We start from the raw sequence: 15,376 nt of genomic DNA, 5'->3' as shown, positions 1-15,376 counted from the left end.
AGATATGTGAATATCATGTTAATGTACGAGATGAGATAAGACGTTCATATCTAAATATGGGGCCTTATCAACCAGATATGTTGGAGTATCCAGGTACAAAATTTGGAAGCCAGAATCGTCGTTTTCAGAAAAAATGGTTTCAGAAATTTTATTGGTTGGAGTATTCGCCTTCAACAAATAAGGCATATTGTTTCTATTGTTTTCATTTCCTGAATGATGTTAATTCATCTAATATCTCGGCATTGGTCAATGAAGGATTTGACAATTGGAAAAGGGTAAACCAAGGAAAAACATGTGCTTTTCTTGCCCATATTGGTTCTGCAGCTTCTTCACCTCATACTATGTGTGAGAGAATGGCTGAAAATTTGATGAGGCCCTCACAACATATTGATAAAGTGATGCATGCACAATCTAAAGAGGAAAAAGAGAAAAATCGTCTGCGTTTGAGCACCTCAATTGTAGCTGTTCGTTGGCTAGCACTTCAAGGTTGTGCTTTTAGAGGTAACGATGAATCTCTATCTTCATCTAATCGTGGAAATTTTCTTGAATTGGTGAAGGCTTTTGCAAAAATGAATATAGAAATTGATGAAGTTGTGCTTGAGAATGCTCCAAAAAATGCCCAATATATCGCTCCAGAAATTCAGAAAGAGATTTTACATATTATGGCCAATAGAGTACGACAGATGGTTCGTGAAGAAGTTGGAGATAAATACTTCTGTATTCTTGTTGATGAAGCCCGAGATATATCTAAACGAGAGCAAATGGCCATTATATTGAGGTTTGTGAACAATCATGGGATTTTGACAAAAAGATTTTTTGCCATCAAAAGTGTTAGTGACACTACCTCAATGAATTTGAAAAATGAGATATCAAATGTTCTTGTTCATCATGATCTCCATGTTAAGAAAATCAGAGGCCAAGGATATGATGGTGCTAGCAATATGCGTGGAGCGTGGAATGGACTTCAAGCATTATTTCTCAAAGATTGTCCCTATGCATACTATGTCCACTGTTTTGCACATCGTTTACAACTGACATTGGTTTCTGCAGCTAAGGATGTTAGTGTTATTTGGGAATTCTTTTCTCATTTGGACAATATTGTTAATATTGTCACTTCTTCTACTAAGCGCATTGCTGAATTACATACTGCACAGAGAAATGAAATTGAGTATATGTTGTCAATTGGAGAACGTGATTCTGGAAGTGGTGCAAACCAGATTGGTAATTTGCTACGAGCAGGAGCTACTCGTTGGAGTTATCACTATGATTCGCTAAAAAGCTTGATAGGTATGTATACTGCAACTTGCAAAGTTTTTGAAGTTCTCAGTGATTATTCTCCAAATGGAAGAGTTAAGGCTGAAGTTCGGGGGATTTACAGAAACATGGCAAGCTTTGAATTTGTGTTTATTTTGCACTTAATGCATAAAATTATGAGAACAACAGATACTCTTTGTCAAATTCTTCAAAGAAAATCTCAAGACATTTTGACTGCTATCACATTTGTCACTACTACCAAAACTTGCCTTCAAGAATTTAGAGAATGTGGGTGGAATGAATTTCTTCAGGAAGTTAAAGTTTTTTGCTCAAGAAATGAAATTGATGTACCTGACCTTGATTGTCTATATAAGATTGGATGTTCCTGTCGGCAAACTACAATAGAACATCATTACCACTTTGATGTTTTTAATGCAGCAATAGATTTCATTTTGATGGAGTTAAATACTCGGTTCAATGAGTCATCGGTGGAACTTCTTTCTCTTAGTACAGCTTTAGATCCTAAAAATTCATTTGACTCATTTAACAGTGATGATATTTGCAAGCTTGCGAAGAAGTTTTATCCTGGAGATTTCACAGATCAAGAAATTGTTGCTTTGGAGTATGAATTGATACATTATAAACTTGATGTGATGCAGAATTTAAAGGTTTCTACACTTGTTGAGTTGTGTCAGCAATTGACCGAGAGTAGACGGTCAAGTGTTTATGTTATGTTGACTAGATTGATTCATCTTGTTTTGACATTACCTGTGTCTACTGCCACTACTGAGCGGGCTTTTTCAGCAATGAAGCATGTGAAGACGGCACTTCGCAATAAAATGGAGGATGACTTTCTTGCCGATTGTTTGACACTCTATATTGAACGAGATTTAGCTAAACATATTGATGTAAATTCTATTATTGATGAATTTTATGTTTTAAAATCTCGTAGGGCACAACTTCGTTGAACGATATAATGTAAATTTTTTTTTAATAATATATAACTTATCATATTGACTTCAAGCCCCCCCCCCCCCCCTCCCCCAACTTTTATTCCTGGATCCGTCCCTGTGTCCAGCCCTGATTATTGTTTAGTGGAAGAAATTGTAAAACGAGGATGGGTAGAACTAGCCAAATCACCAGTAGACGCTGTTTCGATCGTCCGTGAGTTTTACGCAAATTTACATGTCAAGCATTAAGATCATAAAGTTTTGGTTCGAGGCAAAATGGTAGTATTTGACTCAACTACCGTAAACATGGTTTACAATCTACCAATTCTCGATGATGATGAATATACTCAATACATAGCTGGAAATCTAGATTATACTATGATGATCAAAGACCTATGTGTACATGGAGCAGAATGGAGAACCAATCAGGGAATCCCAGTCACATTAAAAAAATCTGAGATGCTTCGTGACCCAAATAGTTGGGCATCATTCATTCTTGCAAAAATACTACCTTCAACGCACCAAACTGAAATTACAAGAGACAAAGTTGCTTTGGTACATGCTACTATAACAGGTAAATTAGTGGATTTAGGTAAACTCATTCATGGTTCAATAATGCGTACAAGTAAAAGTCTCATCACTATTGGCCTCCCTTGTCCGCATATTGTCACTGAGCTGTGCCAGAGTGCCGGTGTAACAAAGGGTTCAGATGAGCAAATTTTAAAAGCAAAAGCACCAATCATTGTATGTCATCAAAGGTTGTTCCATGGATTAGCAGAAGACACCAGACGCGAAGAAAAAGCAGCATACAACCAACGTGCCAAAGATCGCCGAGGACCACGACTACCGGCAATGAACAGAACAAGTGTAGGAGACCGAATAACAAAAATTGAACAAGACATCAAAGCACAACGTGAAGAACTAGCGGAGCACAGGCAATCTACAATCACATTCATGACTTACATGGTTAACTTTACATCAGCACTTGCACAACACATTCCACCAAACACTCCAGCAGATATACCCTTTCCCCCACCACCACTCTGGCCACCCCAACGTCAAATGCAACCCACTTCACCACGCCAATCTATGGATGATGATTTCCATGATGCCGAAACTGATGGCTTAAATAACAGCTGCTAGCGCTCAATATATCAGGTATATACCGTCACTTTCTTTTGTTTTATGCAACTTACGTATTTAGCATGTCAAACTTAGCAAAACATGTTGGTAAAAAAAATATATCTAGGAAACATACTTAAGGAACACTATCAAATGTCAAACTAATTTTTTATTAAATGACTCTAAATCTGTTACTAATTTCCAAAATCTCCATTCATGTATAAAACTGCTTATAAGATCAGAATGCCTGGTACATTCAATATCTTCTTAAATAAAATTTCATCAGAATTTAAATATAAATTACTGTTTTCTATTTTTTTGCATTAAATTTTACTTTAGTAACACTTAAAATAAGAAACTAATTCCTATCTCTTCTAAACCACAAGACGTGTCACACATATTATCAATAATACAGTGACTAAGACGTACATTATAAAACAATAAATTATACCCTCACACATGTCAACAATTTAAACCATCTAAATTACTTGTGTTGATCTGGCTACAAACATTAATACCATGTGTCATTAATCATCTATATGACTCACCTCTCTCCATATGATATATATAAGCTTAACTGTCCTCTATCATTTTACACATATTTGCTTTAACATCTGAATATTTTTCTTTCACTATCTAACATACTATTTCTAAAACAAATCCAATGGGAAACAATCAGTACTGTGATTGTATCGATTGCACCCAATGTCACTACAACTCTCTCTTTCAAAAATAAGTCGAAGAACTAATAAAAAGATTTTACTCAAATCCGGTATGGGCCATCATCTTACGAAGAATACTTACCATGGAATCAAATCTTTTTCTTCTACTAGATTATGCAGCTGATATTGAGACAGAACAAGGTGTCAACATTACCCGACAAACCCAGTATGTATATTAAACATCTACTAGAATAGCTATCTCAGAATCTAGAAATCTTTTGATTCAAAAACATTTACATCAACCTGTTAATAATACAGATTTATTATACATAACCTACATGTGTTGAAATTGTTTTAATTTTATTTTTTGCACGTAGTCACCTTTTTCCTTTTGCAATACGTAAATAACTTTTCTAATGTTTTTGTTATATTATTTGCTTTTGTTTAATGTATCTTTTTTTAAATATATTAGCATAGATGTAATTTACCATTTTATTAATGACCTAGCTAATGGCTAATGTGTTTAGTTTCTTTCTAATTTTAGTCAATAAATGCTATATCTAACCTTTGAAGTATGGATATGCTAAGTAAATATCAATATATGCTCTAACTTTTACAAATCTGTTGTTATTTATGATTTCCTAAAAATAATAGTTTCTCTTCCTTAGTAGAAGAAAAAGATTTAACAAAAGCTCCACATTTTCAGCACGTACTTATTTCTAATAAGCTGAAACGATATGAATAAATTTGCAAGCTTTTTTTATTTATAATAAGTTAAATTTCTACAATTGAGCATCAGTTAATAAATTAGAATGTAGCTCACCTTATTATTGGATTTGTTTTCTTCAGGTACAATCCCACAGACAGCAATGAGGACTGAAGTAAGATTGCGATAATAGAAACATAACTAAGTTTTTTTTGTTTTCTAAGTATGCGCTACTTAAATAAATTACATATAATGTATGTAAAATAACATGTTGCTATGTTGTTTAGACTTATGTTTAGACTTTATTAATATTTTGATTGTAAAATTCAGTCACGTAGAGCTTGTTTCTTAGCTTTACAAAAAATATTGATACTTACAAAAACTTAAAACATGAAACTTTTGGTTTATAACTACATAAAAAACCCTTTAAGTATCTACATACTTTTGCACACACTTCATGATCTAAACAACCTAAAGACTTCTATTTTTCAAAAAATATAAATATCAAATTCAATTTAAAAAAATCAAATATATATATAAAATCTACTTATTACTAACCCTATAAATTTTTTTTAACATTAAAAAAAATTGTTCTTACACGGGTGTATATAGAATACTCATTTTTTAATTTGTCTTAATATATTGATTCCTATCTATTACATCTAGACACGTACAGTCTAACTTCATCCAGGCTTAGCAATAAATTTTGTCTATAATAATTAAATTGACAAATAAATGTCATACCTTATTTTCTTCAAACACCATTATTCAAACAATATATATCATTAAATATTTCGAAAAAATATAAACTTAGATATAAAAAAGATAGAATGGATATATAAACCATGACCATCACTAAACTTTCAGAAATATTAGTACCTTCAAACGTACGTGGAGTATATATGCTTTATTCTTATCCCATAGATAGGCAAATATATCACATATGCTTTAATCAGACCTTAACATTTACACCTTTGATAAGATATTTAAGATAAATACAGTAGAAAACATTACTCCTTAATCAAAATAATTCCCAGTTTTAAATTCCTAAAACACAAAAAAATTCAAAAAATAAAAACAATTCACCTATTATCAGCCACATTTAAAAAAAAATTTAATATTACTCAGCATATTTAGCTGATTATTCCACGTTCATTCTTATTACCTGTATGCAATCAGACCGGTGGATTTCACTACTTTTTAAGCAAAATTAAATAAAACCTTTAAACATTACAACATGCGTAAAAAATTTTAACCAAATTAAATAATCCTCTTTTAACCATTCTCGAATATATATATTCTTACATTTAATATATCATTTTACACCGATTTATAATTCATATACGTAAACTAAACTCCTACATTTTTTCATATCTATTATACTATTATTTTTGCTCCCGATATTTAGCACCTGTATCTTTTCTTACACAAACACATCATAATTGCTTATTACTTTAAAAACTCACAGTATATATTGTTTCTTATATTATTTCGTCAAAAAAAAAATTTATTTTCTTTTAAGTTATACCTAATTAATTGTCGCACATTTAAAAAAGAACCCATACAATTAAATATATACAAATATGCAGACATATTTATCGCATTTAAATTATAAACAAAACTTACCATTTACTACATACAAAATTGAATAAACACCTAACAATATTTACCATTTACCACATAAAAACTTGGGTATACATGTCTATACATAGTTTCACATAATATATAAAGTAATAATATATATATAATTTTTAAATTTCTAAATTTTTTATAGTAATATAGTCAAAAAGCTAATTCACACCACCTACCATAACATGTATAATATCAAAAATATTTTCAGGGCCCGTGCTCTTAATTAATATTTAATTACCAAACAACAAGTATTAAATGGTGTAAACAGCGAAAACGAGTTTAAAACGTTCATTAGGACCTACAGAAATTTCGGCATGACCTCTCCGTAAGTAGGACATCCCAAAAATTTCAAAACACAACAATAACAATATACGCTCGAAAATAACATCAGTTTCACAATCAACCCAACAAACATCCTACAGCCGCACTGGCCAGGACTAGACACAACATACCACAAATAAAATCCAAACAACATAAAAACATAACCATACAGCTACACAGGGCATCTCCCTGGCAAATGTATCAAACCAGCATAATATATATAAATACTAGGAACTCTGACACCAACCAACCAACTACTGGGTACCACTCGCTAACGCTCCATCAGACGCGTCAAAACCCCTGGAATGACCTGCTAAGTCATCAAAAACAACCACAACATCAAAAGAAAACAGGGGTCGGACCCCAGTACGACAAATCAGTAAAATCACGACGTATATAAAAGACATGTAATAATATCAAGTAAATGCAATGCTATACGATGCATGAATGGTAACAATGGAATAACGGATACCAAATGGAGTCCAAACGAATAGCATCATCAACAGTAACAGTGGCCACCCATGCCAGGAATACAGCATCAAATCGCCGCTCGTCCATGCACGTAGCATCGGGAATGCGAGTAGCTAAGTCGTTCGTCCCTAGCTTGTCATCTGGGAATGTGGCTAATCCTAACCCACTCGTCTCTCTGATGACTCAATATATCTCAACAGAATCAACATAAATAGCCGTCAAAGGAGTCAAGGGTCAATATGTTATGCCAACACAATTAATGCATGAATGCATCAGAACAAACATTCAAAGCACATAATAGCAAACAACATTCACCGAATATTCTTACACGCCAATATAAGCGTCATAATAATATAAGTTTGAGCGTACCTCAACTATAGCTTACAATACCACAGAAAATCTTAAGGAATATCGGATAAACTCGTCCAACGATAAAACCTACAATATAAATCCGCTATACACTTCAATATAATGCATTCTAACCGACTAAAACAAACTAAATCGGCTCGGTTAAAAATCGAATTCCGGACAGCTTATAAAACCCTTCAAAATCTTGAATTCAAGCTTAATACCTCAATACTCGAGGCTAGAATGCACAACGGTAATTTCGCAAAGGTGGCTCGCCGGAACAAGTCGCCGGAAATATTGTTCACGCCTGAAACCTAGCTGAAAATTAGGGAAAAAGCTCAATTCTTCACTTTTATAAACTAATACACCAAGAACAACCAAAATTCGAAGCCGAAAGCTTACCTAAATCCGAATCGAAGCTCATGCACAGTTGCTGGAAACAGGGTCGATCGAACTCGATACCTTCCAATTCATAGCAATAAAGAAGCTAATAGAATGGAGGAAGAAAAGTGATAACCTACTGCACAAAATTTATGGCCGCTGGGACGCTGCACGATTGAAGCAGAAAGACGGAGAGAACGACGGGCAAGGCTGGGGAAGAACTTTTCTGGAAATGAGCGATCTGATGACTTGTATCAAATGGGTTTGGTTTTTTATTAAATAAAAAGGGGAAATGGGCTAGGCTTACTTATTTTTATTGGGCCTCACATTCTCCACCACTAATAAAAGATTTTGTCCTCGAAATCTAACAAACACAACACTGATATCCACTACATTACATCTGATAATACATAGGAAATTCAGAATACATCGCGTAATTCATTACATTCTCAAACAAATGAGGCCATTCTTGTCGCATCTTTGCCTCTAATTCCAATATAGATTCTTCTCTTCCATGCCTACTCCACTGTACCAAAACTAGTGGAATCGTCTTGCTCCTGAGCTGTCTTTCTTTGCGGTCCAAAATTTGCACTGGATGTTCTAGATAGCTAAGAGAATTGTCCAACTCCACATCTTCAACATTCAAGATATGAGACGGATCTGGCTCATTCTTCCGCAACATAGATACATGAAACACATTATGTATCAAAGACAAACTCTGCGGCAAATCCAAACGATACGCCAATGTGCCAATCCTCTCAACAATCACATACGGACCAATATAACGCGGAGCTAACTTCCCTTTATGTCCAAATCTCATAGTACCCCGGAATGGTGATACTTTCAAGAAAACATAATCGCCCACTTGGAACTCTAAAAGTCTACGCCTTTTATTAGCATAACTGGCTTGGCGATCTTGGGCTGCTTTCATCCTTTTCCTGATCAATTCAACTTTATCTTTCATTTCTTGAATAAATTCTGGTCTTGACATCTGTCTTTCTCCTACATCTTCCCAACATATCGGAGATCTGCACTTTCTTCCATACAAAGCTTCAAATGGTGCCATACCGATTGTTGCCTGAAAACTATTATTATAAGAGAATTCAACCAAAGATAATGATTCTTGCCAACCACATTTGAAATCCATTACTACTGCTCGTAACCCATCTTCAAGCGTTTGAATGGTTCTTTCTGACTGACCATCTGTCTGTGGGTGATAGGCAGTGCTCATAGCCAACTTTGAACCCAAAGCTGATTGCAAACTTCCCCAAAACTTCGAAGCAAATCTTGGATCACGATCGGATACTATGGTTACTGGCACACCATGAAATCTTACTATATGATCAATGTACAGTTTCGCCATTTTCAAATAAGTATAAGTCTGATCATACGGAATAAAATGAGCTGATTTAGACAATCTATCAACAATCACCCAAATTGCATCACAACCACGATTAGAACGAGGTAAATGTGTCACAAAATCCATAGCAATGTACTCCCAGTTCCACTGCGGCACTTCAAGACTATGTAACATTCCACCAGGTCTCATTCTCTCGGCTTTAACTTGTTGACACGTTAAACATTTAGCCACAAAATGAGAAATATCTTTCTTTATACCTTCCCACCAATAATGAGCTCTCAAGGTATGATACATCTTTCGAATTCCTGGATGAATACTGTGTCGACTACAATGTGATTCTCTTAGTATAGCTTCTTTCAGATTTATCAAATTAGGAACCACAAGTCTACCATTAAAGCGTAGACTACCATCTGAAGCAACACTAAACTTTTCTGTCTGACCTGTTCGAGACAATTCTTTCAATCTATGAATATGTGGATCGGTCTTCTGTGCTGCTTTGATTCTAGACAAAATCTGTGGCTCGACTTGAATAGATGACACTATAAAATAGTCTCCAATGATCTGATAAGTCCATCCTGAAGTTCCCAAGTGCTCGTGAACTTTAGAGATAGTCAAACATGTTAGCATAGCATTCTGAACTTTCCTGCTGAGAGCATCGGCAACAAGATTCATTCGCCCTGGTTGATACTGAATCTCACAATCAAAGTCTTTAAGTAACTCCATCCATCGACGTTGTCTCATGTTCAAGTCAGGCTGTGAGAAAAGATATTTAAGACTCTTGTGATCCGAATAAATCACAAACTGCTCACCGTACAGATAATGGCGCCATAACTTCAATGCAAACACAATGGCAGCCAACTCTAAGTCATGAACTGGATATCGGGTCTCATGCGGCTTCAACTGACGAGAAGCATATGCAATCATGCCCATTTTGCATTAGAACACAACCAAGTCCATTTAGAGATGCATCTGAACAAACAACATATCCAACTGAGCCTGATGGCAAAGCTAGCACTGGAGCTGTTGTCAACTTTTCCTTCAAAGTCTGAAAACTTGACTCACATTCATCAGCCACACAAAACGTCGATCTTTTTGCGTTAATTGAGTCATAGGCCTGGCTATAATAGAAAATCCTTAAATAAAACGTCTATAATATCCTGCTAAACCTAAGAAACTGTGAATATCGGAAATATTCGTCGGTGTTGGCCAATTGATAACAGCTTCCACTTTACTAGGATCCACTGATACTCCTTGAGCTGATATAACATGACCCAGAAATACTACTCTATCCAGCCAGAATTCACATTTAGAAAATTTTGCATACAATTGCGCTGCTCTGAGTGTCTGGAGGACCAACCTTAAATGTTCTCGATGCTCCTTCTTTGTTTTTGAATAAATCGGAATGTCATCTATGAAGACAATAACAAATCTGTCTATAAATTCTCGAAAAACACGATTCATCAAATCCATAAAAACCGCAGGAGCATTAGTCAATCCAAAAGGCATAACTAGAAATTCATAATGCCCATAACGTGTTTGAAATGCTGTCATCGGAACATCTTCCTCTCGAACTCGAAGCTGATGGTAGCCAGAACGAAGATCGATCTTTGAATACACTGATGTACCCTGCAACTGATCAAATAAGTCATCGATACGCGGCAGATGATACTTATTCTTCACAGTAGCTTTGTTCAACTTCTTGTAATCAATGCACATTCTCATCGTTCCGTCTTTCTTCTTCACAAAAAATTCCGGAGCTCCCCAAGGTGACATACTTGGTCTAATATAGCCTTTTTCCAGTAAGTCCTGTAATTGCTCTTTGAGTTCTTTCAATTCCGCTGGAGCCAAACAGTATGGTGCTCTAGAAATAGGATTTGTCCCGGACACCAACTCAATGCTAAAATCGATTTCCCTCTAGGGTGGAAATCCTGGAATTTCATCGGGAAATACATCAGGGAATTCTTTGACAACAGGAATATCAGAAACTTCAAATCTTTTTCCATGTGTCGCATCAACTGCATAGATCATGAATCCTTCATTTCCTGTCGACAAGATTCTAAACATTTTCATTGCTGACACTAATGGAATACGTGATTGTGAATCACTACCGTAAAAACTCCATTTACTGCCATAATACGGTCTGAATCTGACAACTCCATGGAAACAATCAACGGTAGCTCGATAATTACACAGAGTATCCATTCCCAGAATACAGTCAAAGTCAGACATATCTAGCTTGATGAGATTAGTTATCATAATATTATCATCGAATCTAATCACACAATTCAGAATTATCTCATGAGACATCAAGCATACACCGGCAGGAGTAGAGACTGACACAGTATCTATCAACGGAGTAGCAGCAATCTCATGCTCATCAACAAATACAACAGATACAAATGAATGAGATGCTCCTGTGTCTATCAGTATACGTGCAGGATGATTAAAAATAAGACAGATACCTGCGATAACTCCGCCCGGTGCGTCTTGAACCTGATCCTGAGTTAGAGCATGAACTCGAGCCTGCTGTGGCCCTAGAAATCGCTGTTGTACCGAACCTCTATGCTGAGGATAGCTAGACTGCTGAAAAGACTGAGTCGGTACAAAAGGTCTAGTTGCTTGTCCTCTAAAACCCTGACCAAACTGAGGTTGCTGAAATTGTTGACTTGCTGCGTTCGGACATACTCTAGCATAATGTCAAACTTGCCCACAGATATTACAAGATCCATGAACTCCCGTTCACTGAGTGCTGAAATGCTTACCACCACAACGATCACAAAATACTCCACCTGGGGACCCAACTGAACTTCCACGCTGACTACCAGAACTAGAAGAACTACTACGAGCCTGTTTCTTGAACTGTTTTCCTTTGGCCTTAAAGTTTTGCTGCTTTGGTTGTTGATAAGACTGCGAAGGCTGATACGGAAGTAAAGGACGGTATAGTGGTGCACCAACTGCCATCGGCACATTACCTCCGAAAATCTGAGGAAAACCCGGTTGAACTAACTGTGGTACTGCCAAAAGCAGACTTGCCTCCACATTCTTGGCTTTCTTAACAGCATCGGCATAATTAACAGGCACTCCAGCTACTACTAAAGTGCAAATAGTTCGATTCAATCCTTGCATAAAATGCGATAGCTTGTTCCGATCACTGCTAGCAACATGAGGAACATAGGCAAGAAGCGCTGAAAATTGAGAGGCATACTCCACTACAGTCATGTTACCTTGAGTCAATCTATTGAATTCAGCTTCCTTGGCCGAATAGTATGAAGGCGGTGAATACTCTCGAGCAAATTGTGCGCAAAATACATCACAAGTAACTCTTTCACCTGATTCTTTCAGAGCTTCCTCAGTAGTTTCCCACCATAACTGAGCTCGGTCTTTTAATTGACAAATAGCCAACTTAAGTTGCAAATCAGGAGTGTACTCCAACATATTGAACAAACACTTCATACTTTTTAACCACGCTACAGCTTTCTCACCATCTTCATTCCCAAAGAATCGAGGAGGACGCATATTCTGAAATCGAGATATCACTAGTTCCATTTCACCCATCCCTCTAGTCAACTGATCCACTTCATGCTCAACGTTAACATTTCGTGCTTCACCACGAGGACGACGACCTCGTCTTCCCCAATCAGTCTCAATAAGTCCTCTTACATTAGGAGCTTCAGATTCCTGAACAACTTCATTTCCTTTTCTACCCTTACGTCCAGGTGCCATCTACAAGACACAAGGATTTAATCCACAGGCAGAAAACAAAATAATCGATTGAGTATAAAAGCATAAACTTAAACTAACAGGCAATTTCTAAACTAAAGGTCAAAACTTAATCAACTATACGCTCTAGTCATGCTGATACAATTAATTCAAAACATATAAACAAGTAAGAACAAATAAACAAACACATACACAATCATTTTATTTGTGTCTAAACTCGAGTGTCCTAGACTCTAATTCGAGCGTATCCCAGTTATGCTCTGATACCAAACTGTCAGGGCCCGTGCTCTTAATTAATATTTAATTACCAAACAACAAGTATTAAATGGTGTAAATAGCGAAAACGAGTTTAAAACGTTCATTAGGGCCTACAAAAATTTCGGCATGACCTCCCCGTAAGTATGACATAACAAAAATTTCAAAACACAACAATAACAATATACGCTCGAAAATAACATCAGTTTCACAATCAACCCAACAAACATCCTACAGCCGCACTGGCCGAGACTAGACACAACATACCACAAATAAAATCCAAACAACATAAAAACATAACCATACAACTACACAGGGCATCTCCCTGGCAAATGTATCAAACCAGCATAATATATATAAATATCTGGGAACTCTGACACCAACCAACCAACTATTGGGTACCACTCGCTGACGCTCCACCCGACGCGTCAAAACCCCTGGAATGACCTGCTAAGTCATCAAAAACAACCACAACATCAAAAGAAAACAGGGGTCGGACCCCAGTACGACAAACCAGTAAAATCACGACGTATATAAAAGAAATGTAATAATATCAAGTAAATGCAATGCTATGCGATGCATGAATGGTAACAATGGAATAACGGATACCAAATGGAGTCCAAACGAATAGCATCATCAACAGTAATAGTGGCCACCCATGCCAGGAATGCAGCATCAAATCGCCGCTCGTCCATGCACGTAGCATCGGGAATGCGAGTAGCAAAGTCGCTCGTCCCTAGCTTGTCATCTGGGAATGTGGCCAATCCTAACCCACTCGTCCCTCTGATGACTCAATATATCTCAACAGAATCAACATTAATAGCCGTCAAATGAGTCAAGGCTCAATATGTTATGCCAACACAATTAATGCATGAATGCATCAGAACAAACATTCAAAGCACATAATAGCAAACAACATTCACCGAATATTCTTACACGCAAATATAAGCGTCATAATAATATAGGTTTGAGCGTACCTCAACTATAGCTTACAATACCACAGAAAATCTTAAGGAATATTGGATAAACTCGTCCAACGATAAAACCTACAATATAAATCCGCTATACACTTCAATATAATGCATTCTAACCGACTAAAAAAAGTTAAATCGGCTCGGTTAAAAATCGAATTCCGGACAGCTTATAAAACCCTTCAAAATCTGGAATTCAAGCTTAATACCTCAATACTCGAGGCTAGAATGCACAACGGTAATTTCGCAAAGGTGGCTCGCCGGAACAAGTCGCCGGAAATATTGTTCACGCCTGAAACCTAGCTGGAAATTAGGGGAAAAGCTCAATTCTTCACTTTTATAAACTAATACACCAAGAACAACCAAAATTCGAAGCCGAAAGCTTACCTAAATCCGAATCGAAGCTCATGCACAGTTGCTGGAAACAGGGTCGATCGAACTCGATACCTTCCAATTCATAGCAATAAAGAAGCTAATAGAATGGAGGAAGAAAAGTGATAACCTACTGCACAAAATTTCTGGCCGCTGGGACGCTGCACGATTGAAGCAGAAAGACGGAGAGAACGACGGGCAAGGCTGGGGAAGAACTTTTCTGGAAATGAGCGATCTGATGACTTGTATCAAATGGGTTTGGTTTTTTATTAAATAAAAAGGGGAAATGAGCTGGGCTTACTTATTGTTATTGGGCCTCACAAATATTATTGTAAAAGCCTCAACTCCATATATTCTTTCAGGTCAAAATATTTAATGAATAGCTAGTTTTCACTCATGGAGTTGGAATGAATATTAACTCTTATTGAAAAAGACTAAGTATTAAAGCAGACAATTAAATAAACTGATATTAAAAAAAATATAAAAATTTACAAAGAATAAAATCCCCTTTTTTTCTTTTTTTTCTTCTCTTTTTTTTCTTTTTTTTTAAATAACGTGACTGCAAAATTTTACAATAACATAAATTTTTGTTTTCCAAACATTCTACCATAAATATCTATATATATATCTATATATATATATATATATATATATGTTTCAAAGATGGTCGGATGTATGTTATGTTTACATATATATATATATATGTAAACATTTATATAACAGATACATCCGACCATCTTTGAAACTTATCTAGCACAAACAAATCTTTTTTTTTCTTTTTTAAGAACACATTGATTGATGTTTTTAGAACACATTGATAGTATATCAATCAAATCTAGAAAAAAAATTAC

The 15,376-nt window shown here is 35.9% G+C and overlaps 1 protein-coding gene and 1 long non-coding RNA gene across 2 annotated transcripts; one reads left to right on the top strand and one right to left on the bottom strand.

Moving 5' to 3' along the window:
• The first annotated feature begins 353 nt into the window (after window positions 1–353).
• LOC142525955 (uncharacterized) lies at window positions 354–2,338 on the top strand. Its single transcript, XM_075630237.1, has 2 exons — window positions 354–2,162; window positions 2,333–2,338. The coding sequence occupies exons 1-2, from the start codon at window positions 354–356 to the stop codon at window positions 2,336–2,338; spliced, it is 1,815 nt and encodes a 604-aa protein (XP_075486352.1).
• A 9,937-nt stretch (window positions 2,339–12,275) lies between these two features.
• LOC142527534 (uncharacterized) lies at window positions 12,276–14,463 on the bottom strand. Its single transcript, XR_012815474.1, has 3 exons — window positions 14,363–14,463; window positions 14,160–14,228; window positions 12,276–12,930 (listed from the first exon to the last, which is right to left on the bottom strand). It is a non-coding gene; the product is annotated as an uncharacterized LOC142527534 (long non-coding RNA).
• Window positions 14,464–15,376: the final 913 nt, after the last annotated feature.

The sequence above is a fragment of the Primulina tabacum genome, chromosome 15 (assembly GCF_025594145.1).
Source record: "Primulina tabacum isolate GXHZ01 chromosome 15, ASM2559414v2, whole genome shotgun sequence".
Lineage (NCBI taxonomy): Eukaryota > Viridiplantae > Streptophyta > Magnoliopsida > Lamiales > Gesneriaceae > Primulina > Primulina tabacum.
This window is presented reverse-complemented; position numbering and strand designations above follow the sequence as displayed.